This window comes from Corella eumyota, chromosome 4, assembly GCF_963082875.1.
Source record: "Corella eumyota chromosome 4, kaCorEumy4.1, whole genome shotgun sequence".
In the NCBI taxonomy this organism is placed as follows: domain Eukaryota; kingdom Metazoa; phylum Chordata; class Ascidiacea; order Phlebobranchia; family Corellidae; genus Corella; species Corella eumyota.
This window is the reverse complement of record NC_137493.1, coordinates 13,375,569-13,394,824: the sequence shown is the minus strand read 5'-3', so window position 1 is coordinate 13,394,824 and position 19,256 is coordinate 13,375,569. Positions and strand designations below refer to the sequence as shown.

Genomic DNA, 19,256 nt, shown 5'->3' with positions numbered 1-19,256 from the left:
CAACAGATACTGTGCATAAAGTTAATTAATTGCTAGTGTAACACTTATTGCAGTTATGTCAAATTCTTGCAAATTATTGTCAAGGTATTATAACAAATTGCATACATTTTATAATTTTAAATCATCTACTTCAGTCCAACTTTTCCGGTCAGTTTATTCTGGACCTGAGTCAACTAAAAACTTTGCCAAGGAACGTAAGTGTTAAAATTATAAGCTCAAACTCATAACTTAACAATGTTGTTATTATAACTTGTAGTTTTTTTTATGTTAAACAAAGTTATTGGTATCTAAATTTATGAAAGTGTGTTTTTTTTATTAAAAGGACATTTTTGTTTAGATTGTTTTGGGGACAGTTGGGAAGAAAAAAAGCTTGCAGCTATTCGAGAAAAAGTAATCAAAAGCTGTACGTAGCAAAACTTTTTTATTTTAATGAATATTTTTGTAAAAACTTTTTTTAAAAGAAAGAATTTAATAACAGTATTTTACTTAATAGGCCTATGCTATTGTTTTGATTTATTAATATATATATATTAAATCAATGTTTTGTTTATTACCAGTAACGTTATTAAAATATGTAGGTCAGGGTGAATTTGAGGATAAGATTCTTGATGAAGGAACTCGGGTTTTGTATGACCTTCCTCATCTTATAACAACTGATCAACCAAAGAAGTATCATGTTGAGGGTAAATTATTTTTGTGGTAAAATTATTTTTAAATTTTTGTATTATTGATAAAAAATAGTGTTAAATATATCAGAATTTTTTATAGGTTTTAAAGATAAGATGTTAGGCAATGTAGTGGAATCGGATAGACCTTCACAAATTCATGAAACAAATATTGACGAACAATTTGCAAGGTTTATATTTTTTAACAATAATTGTGTTAAATATTAAATAGTATAAAACCTTTTTTTGAATGTTGAAGTTATACAAATATTTAAAAATATCTTGGTTTTAAATTTTTTTTTTGTTTTAGACCGGAAGTACAAGAAATATTGCTTAAAATTACTGGAAAATCAACAGAAAAAGTGTTTACAAGAAAACTTGGTGATTTAGGAATTATGCCTGCAGTCAGATACCTTACCTCAGAACAACTTGAAGCGGTGAGTTACCTTAAAAATTGAAATTTAATTGTTAAAATTTATAGATCACTTGTATTTTGCGTTGTTGTTGAATGAACTCATGTACTCTAAGGTTCTTGCTGTTTTTCTGTTTTGCTTTGCAGAACTAGAATTCTCTTTGGCACTTTGTGGCCCCAGTAATTCTTTCCTATACTTTACATTCCCATTTTTTTTTCAAAAACTCGATTTTTTTCAAAAAAGTACAAGTGATTTGAGTTAAGTCCAAGTACTAAAAAGGATTAATCAAATAAAGATATACGAAAAAAAAATATTTAATAGCAGTAAAAACATTACTAATGAATGTTATATGTTTTGGTATATCCATAATCTTCCTATGTCTAGAATTTTATTTTATTTGACAAAAAAAGGAAAATTAAAAAAATTTAATATGTAAAAATTGTTTTCTAAAGGAATATTCCAAATCGATGCAAGAAGCTGACAATATACTTGAGATGCCTCCAGTTATGAAAAAACGTAAAAATATTGACGAGATTCTTGCTAATGACACTGAATTAAACGGGTACGAAGACCACAACATTGTGTTTATGGACATAAGTGAGGATAAAAAGGAAAGAGAACGTTTTGTTGTTGTACGAGAACCCACTGGTGTTTTAAGAAAGGCATTCTGGGAGGAAAGAGAAAGAATTATGCAAATTTATTTTCCGAAAGAAGGAAGAAAGATTATTACTCCAACTATTTTTAAAAACATAGAGGTAAACATAGTAAAATGAATTATTTTTTGTGTTTTATTAATTTTTTATGGTTTAAAAACAAGTTGTACTAGACCGAAAACAGTCTAAGGTATATCTTCTTTAAAACTTAAAGTTACAGTATTAGAATTACCAGCAGTGTAGTCAGAACACTTGTTTTCACCTCGTTAGGTCCTGGGTTTAATCTGTACTGCCTTTATGCTGCAGACGTGAAGCGCTATAAATGGTATAAACTCCTGCTGAGCCAACATTTAATTAGCAGCTTAATTGTAATTGGGCAATTTTAATCAAAAATATCCCAAACAGTCAAAGGCAACTCAAGACTGGTTTGGGGTAACTGATGTTACTCTATGTTTAGGTCGTGAAGTCGACCTTTTCACATCGAAGATAAATAAAAGTAGAAATAAATAATTAACTAAAAACACTTGTCATCTTTATTTCTACTTTACGAAATGTAAAGTTAGTGAAAATGTTAACTTTTTAACTATTACTGGTTTCAGAATGCATTGGAAAATCATCTCCACATAAATGTTATGGAAAATATTTTGATTCAATTTGAACCCGATTCTGCTGAGTTTATTGACTTGTGTCAACAAGTTTATGATCACATCAATGAGAAGGAACTTTTTGACATTTTCAGGTAATTTATTTGCTTTGTTTATTAAAAAATAATGAAATTTAATTCTGATTTAGATTTATTTTTATTTAAAAAGAAGTTTTCTTTCTCTTTTTAAATTCAAATTTTTATTTTTTTTAAACATAAACAATTGTACTGCACAGTCCAAGCCTAGGGTAAGTTAAGTTACCCAGGCTCTACTTGAACCCAAGGCCTCATGTTGTTGTTGTTATAAATGTATTTTTTTGTAATGTTAATACTTAAATTTAGTATGGTTTTTCATTTTTTAGATCTACTAGATTCTTTGGTGGCATGGCATTCTACTTGACCCAAACCAAAAATATTGATGGCATGTTAAAAGAAATGATCAATAAATCTTTGTACGTATCTCTTTTATTTATTTAATCAGCAACGTTATGTGATCAGAACACTTAGATTCACTACATTAGGTCCTGAGTTCAATCCCCACTGCTCTCATACTGTAGCATTCTTTGAGTAAAAGGTTATAAACTGTATAAACTCCTGATAAGCCAGAACTTAATCAGCAGCTTAATATTTGGGCAAATATAATCTATAAAATTCCAAACTGCTAAAAGCAATTAAGGACTGGGTAGGGTAACTAATGGGACTCTATGTTTAAGTCGTGAAGTTGACCTTTTGAAATTAAGGGTTAATAAATATATATAAAAGCCTTTGATCATTTTTTTTATATTTTAAAGGCTGTCGGATGCTGCTAGCTTGGTAAAATTATATTGTCTGCTTCATCCAAAATGTAAAACAGCAAAAATTGAAAATATTTCTGATTCATTAAGTGACAAGCAAGTTATTCAGGTACTTTGCAAATTATTTTCAAAATCCAAAAATTTGTTTTTTAGTTGATTGCACAGCTGTTTAATTTTTAATTTTTCTTTATAGGGATATATTTCGAATGACGCTAAAAATAAAAAGGAACTCAAAAACTGCTTAGAACTTTTCTTGCATTCAACATCACAGAAAAATGAAGAAATTTCTTAAAAATATTATTGTTGCTTACTTGTTTTTTAATTTTTTTTAAACCGTTTATGTGTACCTTTTTTGTATAGGTTTAGGAAATTTTAAAATTAATAAAAAAATAATGGATACTGAAAACTGCACAAATTTGTATTTGCAAGTTTGTCAAACTTTTTTAACAAGCGACCCTGAAAATTTATCGACCTACGAAGATTTATTTAAACTGTTGCCGTGGTTACGGCAATCTCTAACTTGTTGTGTTTGTGCAAATGTTGTTGTCAATCCAATGTCGTCCACAAACTCCCACTGCCAACATTTCATCTGTAAGTTAAAGTTATTTATTATTCTAGATTTAAAAAATCTAACTTTTACCAAATTTTAAGTATTTTTACTTATTTGTCTTTGAAGTAAGAAGGCTGGCTACACAGCCTAATGGAGTAGCTTTTGGTACCCTGACTTAGTCTTAAGTTGCCATTGGCAGTTTCGGATATAAATTGGTTTTGAGCCATGGTAATACAGTACCAATAGTGCCAATAGGCAAGTGAAATTAATTTCAGTTAAAATTCAATCCTGGACCTAATGCAGTTAAGCAAACTGTGTGTACATACATACACCGTAGAAAAATAAGTCCTTTAACACACTTTCGTCAATATTTACAAAATAAGTTATTTTAGGTGCTAAATGTAAAGGTGGAAAAATGATTCTGCGTCCACAATGTAGTTGGTGCAAAGACTCAACTGCTTTTGAAGCAAACGAACGCTTAGAAATCCTTGTCGCATGTTTTGGCCAAATATGTTTGCTTGTTTTTCATTCTCCCTTATACGCACACATTAAAAATAATGAACAGTTAAAAGGTACAATTTTTTTGCATTTATTTATCCTCGATGTGGAAAGGTCAACTTCATGACCTAAATATAGAGTAACATTTGTTACTCCGATCCACTCACAATTTGCCATAGGCAGTTTGAGATATTATTGAATATAATTTCCTGATAATAATAAGCTGCTGATTAAGTGTTGGCTTAGCAGGAGTTTATTCTGTTTATAGCACCTTACTCATTGGTGCTACAGCATAAAAGCAGTGGAAATCAAACCTAGGACCTCATGTAGTAAAGCCAAATGTTTTGACCACTACTTGTATTTTTTTTTGGGGGGGGTTTCGCACATTGATAAAAGTAAATAATAAATAATTTAATGATTTAAAACATGCCAAAAGTAATAATGTTTATACAAAGATTTTATAGTATATTATGACATGGTCACCAAAATTTAGAATATTGAAGTTTACCTATACTTCATAACTGTACGAAAAAATGCTCTTTTTGTATGATAGTCAGTGCCAATCAAGATAAAACAAGCAAATTAGAACACCTCTCTCCCCTGAAGAAAAAGAAGAAGAGCAGAAAGTGATTTAGTTTATATTCACACTGTACCATTTGTTTAAAATGTTGTAAATACTAACTTTTGTCATATTTAAATTTAAGGTCAACAATTTCCAACAGTCTCTTATCCATATCTGCCCTTCAAGTAATAGAAGATGGTATAAAATTATCTAAACCCACTCTTAAACAACCTTAACTTTCTAGGCCTTCAAGAAAATACCTAGTTTTTTTGTACATACAATCGTATTTTATTAAAGCAATAAATCAATTTTTAAATGCACTGCACTAAATTGCTAGTTCTAAAATTCATAAAAAAGAAGAATTAAAAAAGGGTAATATATAAAAAAAGAAATTAATCATTGCATAAAAATTATGATATATATAAACAATTTTGAAACAATTTTGTCCTAAGAAACTACTACCGTAAAAACTACTATACACAACTATTGACTATAAAAACATAATATCACAAAAGTAAAAAATAAAATAAACATTTAAGCAAAACTCCTACACAGTTATAAGTAACAAGTTAAGTAACATTGGACGATAAAACTTTGTCAATATATTTAAAAGGCTTTTGCCACCAGCTAACATCTTCCTTATTTGGGATGTTTGAACTTAATTCGAGCTGGCTAGAAGACCCTGAATTTTGATCATTTTTGATAGTCTTATTTATATCACTTATATCAACATCTGTTAAACTATCATTCGGCCTAGTATTCAAAGTTTTTAGGTCATTATTTTCCTTTAATTTGTCCTCATTAATTTTAGTTTCTGTCTTATTTAATTTCTTGTCTTCAGCTTTATCTGAACCATCAATATCCATTTCTATATTTTCACTGGTTTTGTTAATTGATTTTATTTTCAATTTATTTTCACTTTCAGATTGTGCATTTAGCGATTCAGAACTTTCACTTGAGGTTGAAGCCAATGATGGATAACTATCAGAAAATTTAAGATCACTTTCAGTTATGCTTGCCACCCTTGATTCTTCTTGGGTTGAAAAATTTGATTCTACCCTTGAGTCCTCTTGGAGAATCGATGCTGTGTGAAAAGATATACCAGTATCATCCCACTGTGGAAAACTTTTACCTTCAGTAGTGGTATCTTTGGATGGCTTGTCAAAAATGAATTGTGACTCACTCAATGGATTGGCTACAGTGCCGACTTCAACTTTAAATCTATTTGGTTGGGGTGGCAATTCATGTTGGATGCGTTTATCTAAATTGTCCACAGACGAGTACTCTGCAGATTGTGATGGATTTGAATCACCTTTTACTACTGAAACATTATTTTGTTGTGGTTGCAATTGACCTTGATCTAGTGTATTGGCAAAGGGATGTAGTACCGAAGGGGTTATAACTTCATTTGTAGCAGAACTTGAATGTGAGCTATACTTTCTTTCTTCTGTAATTTGATCTTCCATTCCAGGAATACTTTGGTAATATGGAGGTGGGCTATCATTATAATAAGGTTCGAGAGGAGCTGCTGCCTGAGGTACTAGAGGAAAAAATGGCTGTAGTGCCAAAGGGGTAATAAATTTATTTTTTGCAGAACGCGAATGTGAGCTACACTTTCTTTCTTCTGTTATTTGATCGTCTATTCCAGGATTTATTTGGGAACAGGGAGAAGGACTATCATTATAATCAGGTTTCGGTGGTGCTGCTGCCTGAGGTTCTGAAGCATAATCTAAATATTTATTAAGTTGGCTTTAATGGCTTTTTATTCACAGATAAGAGATATCAAGTAACTTTATGGTCCTATTAACTCATTACATTCAGGGTCCTCGGCTTATTTCTAATTACTTCAGGGTTTTAAAAATATACACTTTTACATATAATTTTTAATTACCTACCTGGGTGAAGAAAATTTGCAAGTTCAGCTTTATCAACATTCACCAATGCCTGTAAAAAATCATCTGCCCAACCTTTGTATTTGACTATTACCCTTAGGAAAAGTGGTACAGTTGAACAGGCTCCATTGTTGATTTGCGATCGTTCAACTTTTTCCTACAAAAAAATCACTTCGTGAAACAACACACATTATTATTAAACCAGCAAGGACAACTAAGTATTTATAATTTTAATTAAACTGCCTTAATTTTACCAGCTCAAATATAGGGAAATTGTGTTGGCCATACTCTATTTAAAAACCTGTATTTTGTAAGTGCTTGTGCAAAAGAACTAAAGTGAAACTTGACATACTATATCACCAGTAAAACCAACAGCTGGAATTCGATTAATTAGCACAGTGGGATCCAATTCATTCAAAAGGCGTTTTTTATATTTCATGCCATACCTAAAATTCCCTTCAATTTTATATCTTAAATCCTGAACTTCATCATCGCGTCTAAAAATTAATAAACGAATTGCTTAAACATGTTTTAATAAAAAATAACGTATATATTAAAAAACTTACAATTTTGGCCTATTCATTTCGTATCGCTGTATTAGAAGTTTCAGGTCAGCAGGTAGTGATGAGTAAGATAATATTTGCATACGTAGTTTTTTTTTCTGATTAATACCTACGTTGTATGTAATAAAAAACACGTAGTCAATATAAATAAATATTTATATAACAAAAAATATTATATCACCTACATAAACTAGTACCTGGTTATATATAAAATATAATAATAAATTATTTAGCATAAAGGAACTTAAAAGACAATGAAAACCTAATATTAAAATGGGTAATCCCCAATATTTAGCGTTTCGCCATAAATGGGTTCTGATTTGAAAAGGAAGGGTACCCAGCACCAAAAAATATATATAAACATATGTATAAATATATATAAACAAAGTATATATATAAAAGCTAAGAGGTGGGTGCTGGGCAAAGTATATATTGTTTATATATATATACTTTGTTGCCCAGCACCCACCTCTTAGCATGTAATCCAAAAATGTTGTTGCTTTGCCTAATGTTTGACTTTATTGTTCAATGTTATTATTTGTTGAATGGCTACGTTTACTGTAATTTTTATTTAAACATCCGAGCGGTATACAATTTGTATACCATAATACAAATACCCCGATCTTTATATAATCACTTTTGCCTAATATTATATATAGATATACCCTGGACCTCGTAAAAATAACATTTATTTAAGTATGCAACACCAAAACTTTATCTGTAACGATTTAATTTTATTTAAGATGCACGTTAACACAGCGGAGAAGGTTGGATTGGGTAAATCCTTTTCCGGAGAAATGATTAGGTCAAATATCCTATTCGGTTGTGAAAAGAGGGGACCTAGGGTTATTATAGTATTAAAAAGTTATTTTTCTTTTTTATTTTGTTTTAAAATATGTAGGCTTAAATAAAAGTACGTCAGCTTTTTACGACCGAAGGGTTTCATAATAAAAGTTAAAGTTAAACGCCCTCCTTACAGGCAGCTTTACATCTCATACACACAGAAATATTAGGCTGCAAATTTTAACGTCCGCACAAACTGTATTAATTTTATTAATACTTAGGCCACCAAATGCCTAAAACTTTAACGTGTAAAAACCACACAAGAACATTTTTTATTTCGTTAGGACTTCGAGATCAGGAGGCATTCCGATGTAGGTAAAATTCAGGTTCATCTAGATTGTGGTGTTTGTTGATACGAAAAAAACAATATATTCTTAATAGTTCCGACTTTTAACATTGCACTACTTTGCTTGTATATTTTTGTGTGTAGCTTTTAGGCTTTTAGTGTTTATTAGTTTTTGCTTCAATTAGTCCGTAATACTTTGAAGTTTAATTCATTTTATGCGGTTTATTTTTGTTTTCTTTTCCAGCTAGACTTTGCTTAAACACGTGTTTTACAACGAAAACGTTTCTCGCATTTTTAATCAGCGTTTCTTCTGGAGTGTAAAGGAATAGAGAAATTAAAAATAAAAGTATTATATGTATAGTTAGTTCATTATTGTACATATAAATTAAGTATAAGCTTTTAACATTGTATTTTTAGTTTAATTAATAGAATGTAGTGGTTGGAAATTAGGCAGAACTATACCCCTTACACATACAACAGTCAGAACTAATTTGCATTATAAAACTATAATAAAACGACAATAGTAAAACTGTGCTGTATAATTAAGCATAACTACTACATTACTTTTTAAAATATTTTAATATTTAAAAAAATTAATGAAGTGCCACCCATCATTTAATTATTATACCACCATTATAAGTAAAACCATCAGCTGGCAAGAACACTTACTACACTACACAAGGTTATGGGTTTAACCCCAACTGCTCATGCTGCTCTTGAGTAAGGCTTTATATGTTATAAACTCCTGCTGAGCTAGCACTTATTCAGCAGCTTATAATTATTGAGCAATTATAATCTCTAATATCCCAAACTGCTAAAGGCAACTCGATAATGGGTGGGAGTAACTGATGTTACTCTATGTTAAGGTCGTGCAGTCAACCTTCCCACACCTGGATGGAGAGATATAAAAATAAAACTTTTGCCATTTAATCTTGTGGAGGATTACTCAGGTTTTTTGTCTTTGGTTTTTGACTTGGTTTTAGATATTTTTTCTTTAAATCGTATGATTTGTTACGAGTGTATCGTACTGATTTTTGCCAGCTCCAAGTATTTATAGACAAAGGTCCTCGGCGAGTTGGTCTTCGATTTTGATTGGTAAGACTGTTTGAATTAGGTGATCCTTCGATGCTGACATCATTTATTTCACTACTACCATCATCTGTTAAACCATCATCTGGTTTATTAGTCAAAGTTTTTAGGTCATTATTCTCACTCGAACTGCTTTCATTCCATTTGGGTTCTGACTTATTTAATTTTCTGTCGTGATATTCTTCATTTAAATTCGATATAGCAGATGAAGACTTTTCAGAAAATTTAAGATCACTGTTAGTTATGCTGGCGATTTCTATTTCTGCTTGAGTCGAAAAACTTTCTATCGACACTGTTTGAAAGTTAGACACAGTATTGTCGGCCTGTAGAAGACTATGACTCTTTTCAACCATTTTGTGTTTTGCAGGATCAGAGTTATTAATATTATTGGCTTCTTGGGGAAGTTCATTCATGTTAGATGTAACATGATGGGGTTGGCGAATGCAATTATCTAATGGATCTGCAACCGAAAACTCCATAAGTTGTAATGAAATAAATTCCTCTTGTACTACCGGTTCATCAACTTTTGCTGGTTCTGTAGATGTCTGTCTGTCGGATAAACCAGAAGTGTATGTATTAGTACTACTAGTAGTAGTTGATGTAGGTATTTTAAATTTTGGGTTCGAGGTTGTTGGAGTGTCTGTTTTTGGTTTGAAGTTTTTTGGGGCTTGTGAAACTGGTCGGCTAACAAAACCTGGAGGGGGGCTTAACTTATTTTCTTGTAGTTGTTGATCAACAACATATGGTGGTGGGCTATCTGTTACCTCCAGAGTTGACGAACCTGGAGTTAGTGGAGGTGAATTAAAAGTAGTAGTAGATGTCTGTTTTTCATATTGCAGATTCAAGGCTGTTGGACTTTGGTTACCTAAGGATAGTGGATCTGATTGGTCATCAGAAATGGAGGATGGTTTATACTTGTTTTTTTGTCGTTGTTGATCAACAAAGTATGATGGTGGGTCTTCTGTAACAACTGGCATTGAAGGATCAATTAAATGTGGTTGCAAAGAAAAACCTGAACATTTATTTTATTTGTAAAAGTTTTTAAAATCTTGTTAACTATAAATAAATTAATATAATTTCAAAATATTCGGTTATTTTTGATTTGGCAAAAGAATGTGTTTGCTAACTGTAAACAGTTATGAAAACAAGTGTTTGTATTTTTAGTTTATTTTTCTTAATTTTTAGCTTAAAATTGTTAACCTAGGACCAGATGTCATGACTGGTGTGCCCTAGTTTTATAGTTAATTTACATCTTGTGAATTTTATATTATATATATATCACTAAGAAGTGTTTTAATTACCTGGAGAAAGAAAGTTAGCAAGTTCTGCTTGTCCAATATCTACCAAGGCCTGCAAAAATTGGTCAGCCCATCCACTGTACACAGTTACTCTGCGAAGAAGCATTTCAACTGCGCTTTGTGGACCACTGTGATCTTGTTTGTATATCACTTCTTCCTAAGAAAAAAATTAACTTATTGCTAAACAAATATAAGCAAAGTTTGTAAAGTATTTAAAGCATAAAAATAAAAAAAAATAAAAAATTGCCGGGGGATTGAACCTAATGCCATTACGTAGAAAAGTTGACCCCTATAAATATTATTTCCAACCATAAAACCTGTCAAGATTCCAAACCTTTTAAATGGGTTTTAACTAAAATAATTAGGCAAAACCAAGCATACCCTAAAACCGGGATAAACTGTCGGCATTCGATTTATTACATATGCTGGATTTAGCTCATTAAGAAGACGCCCTCTATATTTCATACCATATCCTTTTAACCCTTCGATTTTATTTTTCAGATCCTCTACCTTATCCCAAGTTCTAAAATATGAAAAAACAACTTTATAAATGTAAGTTAAGGTAACAAAGTTTTTAAGTAAATTCCTGTCATTTTAAACCCTTGTTCTTTTACTTAAAATAACTCTAAAACTCTGTGGCTTTATGATGTAGACTTCCAAAATAAAATATATTATTTAAAAATATGTTTTTAATTAGATAAGTAAATAATAGAGTTACTTACAATCTGGGCTTACTCATTTTCTTTCAAATAATAAAAAATGTATCCTTAACACACATGCATTTTTTATTGATTAGTCAATGAAGTATTAATAGTTATGTTTAAATGCTAAAATTATTCTGTTATTCAGTGTAATGATGGGCAAACAAAGACAAGTTAATTATTAAAATAAATGGGTAATCCCCAATTTGATCAGCTTTAATCTTATGATCTGAAAAAAGTACCTCTAAACTAAATAAAAGGTTAGTTTTTACACCTTTTTATATAGCTATATATTTTTTTTATATTTATTTATTTTTGATGTTGAGAAATGGACTTTAGGGCCTTAACATTAGTAACATCCGTTACCCTGACCCAGTATCGAGTTGCTTTTGGGAGTTTGGGATGTTATAGATATAATTATCACGCAAAAAGTTGCTGATTAAGTATTGGCTTAACAGAAGTTTATAAAGCCTTATTGAAGGGGGATAAAGCATAAGAAAAGTGGAAATCAAACCCCGAACCTCTGACCACACCACGCTGCTGTGTGTTTCAACTTCTTTTTGCTATTATGTAATAGGAATTGATTCGAGTTGTCTACACTAACCCTTACACAATATTTATCTTTTGTTTTTGGGGATTTAGTTTTGTCACTGTTTTCTAACTGCAATTTATATTTTATTAAAGCAACAAATCAAATTTATTTCAATTGCATTGCATTAAATTGCAAGTATTTAAAATTTGGAAAATACAAAAAATTAGTCCACTAATAGATAGTTAGTAAATCAATACTTGCATAAATGAAATTTTGAACTTTCGGAATCAACTGATTAATTACATTAACAATAATACACATTGGCAATAATACATCTAAAATACTACAGTAAAATCTGAAGAATTTTAACAACACAATTAAAACTACAATCACTATCTAATTAAAATTACTAGATTTTATTATTTACATTATTTTTGTTAAAAAATATGTTAAAAAGTTAAAATAAGGATGTTAAAAAGTCGTCAATATATTCCCAGGGCCACCTTCGTCTTACATTTTCATTATTTGGAATTTGATCTTGTGGAGGCTCATTTTGATCTAAAACTACCTCCTCTTCGGCTGTTGACTCATTATTTAAGTCTTCTTCAGGGTTATCATTTTCTGGTTGCAAATCGCTGTTTGTTGCTAGCACAGCTTTATTTTCAGGTGTGTTTGAATTATTTGACAAACTTACATTGCTTGTAGACGCCTGGTTATCGTTTGTTATAGTTATCAAATCCGTTTCATCTCCATTATTAGCATCATTTGGTTTGATTTCATTATTATTCATCGGATCCTCAGAATTTTTCTTAATTTCTACTTCATTTGAAGTTTCCAGGTTTGGGTCTTCCTTTGAGTTAAGATTGTCACAAGATGTTACATCAGATTTTGTTTCAGTGTCACTTTGATTATTGTTGTCAACCATACTAGAAGCATCCTTATCTCTATTACTATTTTCTGAAAATCGGTCTTCAGAGCTAAGTTCAATTTTATTTTCCAACTTTGCTTTTAATTTTTGCAAATCAGAACTCTCGCCTGAAGTTGATAGATCGAATTGAAAATCTGTTTTAGAAATTTTAACATCACTGTTTGTTGTGCTGGCTATTTTTGTTTCTTCCTGTGTTGAACATTGGCTTGGATATTGTGTTTGAAAATAAGAAACAGAATCGTCCTTTTGTAGAGAAGTATCGCTTCTTTTGTACCAAGATTTGGTTGCTGATTCCTGATGGGTGGGATCAGAAGAGTAATTTGGTGGTAAGTTGGTATTTTCACTTAGAGTACTGGCTTGCGAAGCAGCTTCAATCCTATTAAGTTGAGCTTGCGAGGCTTGTCGAATGCGTTCATCCAAATGATCAGCGTTCGAATATTCAGCAGATAGTGATGAAATCGAATCAGCTTGTACTACAAAAACATCATTTTTTGGAGGTTCCAATGAATCAGGAATTAGTGTATTGGTGGAAGTAATAAAATTTTTTGTAGGAGACATTTGATTTGCATGTGATGAACGAGGGGTGGTTATATTTTTCAGGGACTTTGATGATGGAGGAATATTTAATATTTTGTTACTAGCAGAACTGGAGGGTGGGCTATACTTTCCTTCTTTTTTAATTTGATCCTCAGCTCCAGGATTAATATCAGCAGCAAATTCATAGGATGGAGGACTATCATCAAGATCGGGTATAGGAGGATCAGATGCCAGAATTTGTGGGGCATAACCTGAATAATTATTAAGTTGTTTTTAAAGTCAATTAGATAAATTCTGATAAAAAAGGTGAAATATGCTGTACATATGTTTTTAAGAATATAAACTATGCATTTAAACAGTGAGACTTTTATAAACAATAACCTGGGTGAAGAAAGTTGGCAAGGTCAGCTTGTCCAATATCTACCAAGGCCTGTAGAAAATCATCTGCCCAACCGGTGTATATTGTTGCCTCACTTATAAAAGTTGGAACTGCACTTTGGGGACCATTGTTTCGTTGCATTTGTATAATTCTTTGCTAAAAGGTGAACTTATGTATTTCTTGCTCTAGGATTAGTTAGTATACAGATAAAACTATTTTTTTTTCATATATCTTTATTCTTGATGTGGGAAAGTTGAATGTGCAATCTAAACATAAAGTACCAACAGTTACCCTGACCAAGTCTCGAGTTGCCCGTTGCAGTTTGGAATATTATGGATTATAATTGCCTGATAATTGAGCTCCTGACTAGGAGCTGGCTCAGCAGAAGTTCGTACTGTTTATAGCGGCTTATTTAAGGGCACTACAGCATAGAATCACTGGGGATCGAACCCAAGATCTCATATAGTGGGGGAAGTGTTCTGACCACTAAAACACGTTGCTGGCTTACTACACCACCTGACCACGCTATCAGCCTAAATATTACCTTTATTCCAATAAATATTACCTTTACTCCAATAAAGACAGTTGGCATTCTAATAATTACATCTTCAGGATTTAATCTTTCCAAAAGAGGTTTTCTATACTTCATACCATACCCTTTTTTGCCTTCCATTTTATTTTTTAGATCCTTTACTTGATTATCAGTTCTATTGTTTTAAACAAAAAATTGAATAAATGCAAATCACCATAATGATAAGGGTTGTTGAAAAATCACCCAGACTATCAATTAATTTTTTTTTAATTTATGTAAACGGTTGAAGTATAATTTACTTACAATTTTGGTCTACTCATTTTTTATTGTTGTACTTGAAGATTTGTGTTTTTTAGGGTATTAATGAATACAAATTTGGTTTTATCTACCTGTTTTGAAAAATAGGAGAAATACAAACTAATTTGCCGAACAAACAATCCAAGCGTACCTTTACCTACGACTTTTGCCTACGTTGTATGTAAATAAGGAATTATGACGGTCACAATCAATTACTAAATCTAAAAACATTAAGAGAAATTTTTAGAAAAGTTTTTAAATTAAATGTTTGTGGTCATAATTAATTTTTATTATTTTTTTTTAATTACTGTGAAATTTTACTCTATAAAATGGAGGACAATTCAAAATTAATTATTAAAATTTATGGGTAATCCCCGATATAATCAGCGTTGCGTGAGATTTGGATCTGGTGACCTGGAAAAGGCGCGTGGTTAAAGCCATTTTACTTTTGAGGAACAAACGTTTTTTCTGCATTTTAAGTTTGGACTGCTTTGCTTTAAACTGTTTATATTCATATTTAACGTTCTTACGTTAATTTACTTGACTTACCAAACATTTTGGATTACTTATAATCCAAACTTTCAGTAAAATTATTTTCTTAAATGTCTAACTTCGATTTTAATTAAATTGCAATTACCTAACTCAGTGTTAAAGTTGCACCATGCAGATATTTCCAAAAATGTAAATAACGACTTTAAAACGATTTTAAAAAGTAATGTGGGCATGTTCTTAGCTTTTTTTCTGTCAGTAAGGTTTATATTTATCCTCGGTCCTGTCTGTCTGTTAAATAAAATAGAAACTTTACTAGTTTAAACACAATTATCTGACTTTTGTAATATACTCAGATACTTCCAGATTTGATTGTTTTGAACTTTTGTTTAATAAAAAATATTTAAAATTACTAGTATTTCCCTGCAAAAACACAGTTTAAATAATAAATATAAAACGAAGTGTTTTAAAATGGTTTATTTTATAAAACTTTATCAACACTTATTTATGTAGCGTAGCTTGCTTAGTGTAAACTATCATAAAAATATTATTTTTTGTTTAAACAGTTTATAAATTATAGCTAGTAAAAAGTTGTTTTAATGAACTTTTTGATATTGTCATGGATATGTTAAGTGGGTCCAGTGGATCAAAAAGGCTCAACGAAGACATCAACTTGGTGTGTGGATCAACAAACAACGGTGCAAAAAAAATTAAAACGGACAGACCTGCGAATAATTTTGTTTCTAAAGTCGTGCATTTGAGAAGTTTACCAGCTGACGTAACGGAAAACGAAGTCATTCAGGTGGGGTTAAATTATGGAAAAGTAACCAATATTTTAATGCTGAAAGGAAAAAACCAAGCTTTTTTAGAAATGGAAAACGAAAAGGTTGCGCAAAACATGGTAACTGAATGTGGTATGAATCCGCCTTCCATACGCCAGAGGCTCATGTACATCCAGTTCTCCAACCATAAAGAGTTAAAGACAGATAGCTCTCCGAACCAAATGAAAGCTCAAGCAGTGCTCCAGGCAATGCAGCAGACTGAAGGTGGTACAAATCATGTGTTACGAGTTGTGGTTGAAAATATGCTGTATCCAATCACCCTTGAAGTTTTGCATACTATTTTTTCCAAGTTTGGAATCGTGTTAAAAACGATCACCTTTACCAAAAACAACCAGTTTCAAGCTCTATTGCAAATGGGTGACGCTGTCCAATCTCAGACTGCAAAACTATCCTTGGATGGTCAGAACATCTACAATGGCTGTTGCACTCTCCGAATTGAATACAGTAAACTCCCTGCGTTAAACGTGAAGTATAATAATGATAAAAGTAGGGATTACATGCGTAATGATTTGCCGTCTGGTGACTCTATTCTTAATACTCCTGGTCCTGTACAGCAGTCTATTTTGCCAAATCCTTCTCCATTAAATTTCCAGTCTCACGCTGCAAGTATTGCTGCTGCAATCCAGCAATCTCAAATGAACCTACCATCTTCTAACTCGCCGAACATGCTAAAAAATGCAGCTGTTGCAGCACACATTGCTGCTCTCGTCGGAGCTGGTTCCGTTAATCAACAGCAACAACAAGGCAATATGAACCACATGCCGCAGCAACATCATCATCAGCAACAAATGCATCACCAGGGCAACAACGCGAGCGTTTTACATGTTTCTAACCTTAACGAGGATGAGGTCACTCCGCATGTCCTGTTCATGCTTTTTGGCGTTTACGGGGATGTAATCAGAGTGAAGATTCTGTTTCAGAAGAAGAGTAATGCCTTGATTCAAATGTTTGATAACTCGCAAGCTCTTGTTGCTATGAAGTTTCTGCATGGCGTGAAGTTGTATGGAAATAGTCTGCAAGTTGTGATGTCCAGACACAACCAAGTACAAATGCCAAAGGAAGGTCAGGATCTCTCAAATCTCACAAAGGATTTTTCGAATTCCCCACTTCATCGCTTCAAGAAACCCGGCTCTAAAAATTTCCAGAATATTTATCCGCCCTCTCAGGTTCTCCACTTGAGCAACATTCCACAGGAGGTCACCGAAGAGCAAATCAAGGAGAACTTCAGCCAGTATGCAGAAGTCGAAGCATTTAAATTCTTTCAAAAAGACAGAAGAATGGCATTGATCAAATTGGGATCTATCGAAGAGGCTGTTAAGTGTCTTATCATGTTGCACAATTTTAAACTGTCAGACAACAGCCATCTTCGAGTTTCATTCTCAAAGGGGCACATTTGAGTGCAAACTCTTATTTTAATGTTTTCAAAAACAAATTTTAACAGCTGGTGAATTTGAACAAAAATAGAGCAGAAAAAATCTGTGGTAAAAACAGTATTTTAGTTGTCATCCCGTTCTACCCACCCATTTTTAGTTTTAAAGTGTCAAAATAATTATTCAACCTTGCTTCATGCGTGTACAGATTTTGAAATTTTACTTTTAATTAATGTACTTTCTGCGATTTTGCTCATTTAAAGTTTAGCTATTAGTTTATAAAACTTGTTCAAAGCCATTTTTTAGCTTTATTAAGGTTTAGCTATTTGTTCACCAATTCGTAGCTATTTTTGTACCTGGTGACTACTCATACATTTTTAATTTTTAGTACAACAAAATTTGGACCAATGTAATTTTAATTGTACTGCTTAACCCATTCCCAATTTTTCTATTTTTGAATGTACATATTCTAATTGTAGCTTTACCGAATTACACTAACTAACGTACTTCAACGCAACCTGGCTTGTACATTTCATTTCTAACAGATTTTTTCTTCGTTCGTTTATGGTGTTAACCAGTTTTTATTTCCCAATGTCAACAAACATTCCTGTTATGTTATTGTGTAAAAGTCAAACGAAAACTGCCTCCTCGTTTGGCATTCTTGTAGATCATAAACAAAGTAATTTTTGCATGGTGTTCCCATGACATTGAACTAAGTATAACGTTGTGTGTTTAAAGTGTTGATTTGTCACTATAAACGTTCCTTATTTTTATTTGAATATAGATGTTAACTATTACGAGTTTTAAATAGTTGTTTAAGTATGCCAAGTCTGGTAAATTGTCGAAGAACAAAGTCTGTATCTATTGAAAAGCATTAGCAAAGGGTGTTATATGAAAATAGGTAAGTTTACTTTGTTATAACATTCATAAAAATAGTTTTGTATTCATGACACATATTTCTAAACAGTGCTATTTAAGTGGCCTAATTATAAGTTAAGGTTACTTTGTTATTTGGTCTCAGTTTAAAGATATTATTTTATAGTTGATACTGTAGGTTACCTAGTAATATTGTGTAGTTATTAAGTTAGCCATTTTGTATAATTTTTGCTAGAAGAGATAAGCATGGATTGCTCCATAGTTGTTTAAATTACAGCTGTTGAAATCTAACTTATTAATGTATTTTGATATCACAAGGTCTTCTTTAAATAAATCGTACATTTTTTATGATGCGTAAGGTGGTGCCACTGAGCTGATGTTTACAAATTTTATAGGCCTCTAGTGGCTTAGTTCGGCATTAATTACGAGTTTTTGTTTATGTTCCATTTTTTAAAGCATATTTATTAGTCCGACGACTAAGTCCCGGACCCAGTCGATTTAATGTTACTTAATGGCTAATATTTTGATCGTATAACTTGTTATTGATCCGTATTTTTATGGCGGTATGATAGCTATTAAAATTTTAATACAGATTTTTATATTTTGTTCTTACACCTCTGCGTGAATGTAAATATTATCGTGCTGAAATATGTGTGCAATTTGGTATTTGCATACTGTAGTTACACTTAATTAATATGCCCGTTGGCGACAGCTTTACTAAAAATACTCCAATTTATGTTGAGTTATTTATGACTTTTGCTGTCCACATTTCTATGAACTGTGTAGTGTGTAATGTTTTGCTTTTTTATATGCTACCCTTAACAAGCAAAGGTAAACAAAACCGAATGGTAGTGGAATTTTACCGTGTATGTGTCAATTCCTGACGTCACGTTCTACACGAAACAGTGTGCTAATACTGTTTACATGATTTTTGCATAACCTAATCGTGATATTTAGAATTTTTGCCTACCAACGGGAGGCGGTTTTTTAAACAACAAATTTTGAGCCATGCTTTACGGCTTTC

General features: G+C 31.7%; 5 protein-coding genes across 6 annotated transcripts; 3 read left to right on the top strand and 2 right to left on the bottom strand.

The window, feature by feature from the left end:
- The first annotated feature begins 10 nt into the window (after nt 1-10).
- Nucleotides 11-3,569, top strand: LOC145749849 (small ribosomal subunit protein mS22-like). The gene is made up of 10 exons (XM_082565720.1): nt 11-194; nt 338-403; nt 579-683; nt 769-856; nt 976-1,102; nt 1,531-1,833; nt 2,331-2,470; nt 2,737-2,826; nt 3,166-3,277; nt 3,362-3,569. Exons 1-10 carry the CDS (start codon nt 56-58, stop codon nt 3,458-3,460), a joined length of 1,269 nt encoding a protein of 422 aa, XP_082421846.1. The 5' UTR covers nt 11-55; the 3' UTR covers nt 3,461-3,569.
- On the top strand, nt 3,444-5,706 carry LOC145749850 (E3 ubiquitin-protein ligase MSL2-like). Its single transcript, XM_082565721.1, has 4 exons — nt 3,444-3,759; nt 4,111-4,290; nt 4,770-4,842; nt 4,921-5,706. The coding sequence occupies exons 1-4, from the start codon at nt 3,561-3,563 to the stop codon at nt 5,012-5,014; spliced, it is 546 nt and encodes a 181-aa protein (XP_082421847.1). The 5' UTR covers nt 3,444-3,560; the 3' UTR covers nt 5,015-5,706.
- On the bottom strand, nt 5,022-7,335 carry LOC145749848 (uncharacterized). The gene is made up of 4 exons (XM_082565719.1): nt 7,237-7,335; nt 7,023-7,167; nt 6,674-6,827; nt 5,022-6,507 (listed from the first exon to the last, which is right to left on the bottom strand). The coding sequence occupies exons 1-4, from the start codon at nt 7,314-7,316 to the stop codon at nt 5,348-5,350; spliced, it is 1,539 nt and encodes a 512-aa protein (XP_082421845.1). The 5' UTR covers nt 7,317-7,335; the 3' UTR covers nt 5,022-5,347.
- A 4,879-nt stretch (nt 7,336-12,214) lies between these two features.
- On the bottom strand, nt 12,215-14,923 carry LOC145751088 (uncharacterized). 2 transcript variants are annotated; one of them, XM_082567168.1, is made up of 4 exons: nt 14,748-14,923; nt 14,392-14,533; nt 13,829-13,982; nt 12,215-13,698 (listed from the first exon to the last, which is right to left on the bottom strand). In XM_082567168.1, the coding sequence occupies exons 2-4, from the start codon at nt 14,497-14,499 to the stop codon at nt 12,440-12,442; spliced, it is 1,521 nt and encodes a 506-aa protein (XP_082423294.1). In that variant the 5' UTR covers nt 14,500-14,533; nt 14,748-14,923; the 3' UTR covers nt 12,215-12,439. The 2 variants fall into 2 exon arrangements, with proteins under 2 accessions (XP_082423294.1, XP_082423293.1); XM_082567167.1 differs by having other exon boundaries at nt 14,662-14,922.
- A 793-nt stretch (nt 14,924-15,716) lies between these two features.
- On the top strand, nt 15,717-18,141 carry LOC145751086 (polypyrimidine tract-binding protein 3-like). The gene has a single exon (XM_082567166.1). It carries the CDS (start codon nt 15,764-15,766, stop codon nt 17,381-17,383), a length of 1,620 nt encoding a protein of 539 aa, XP_082423292.1. The 5' UTR covers nt 15,717-15,763; the 3' UTR covers nt 17,384-18,141.
- Nucleotides 18,142-19,256: the final 1,115 nt, after the last annotated feature.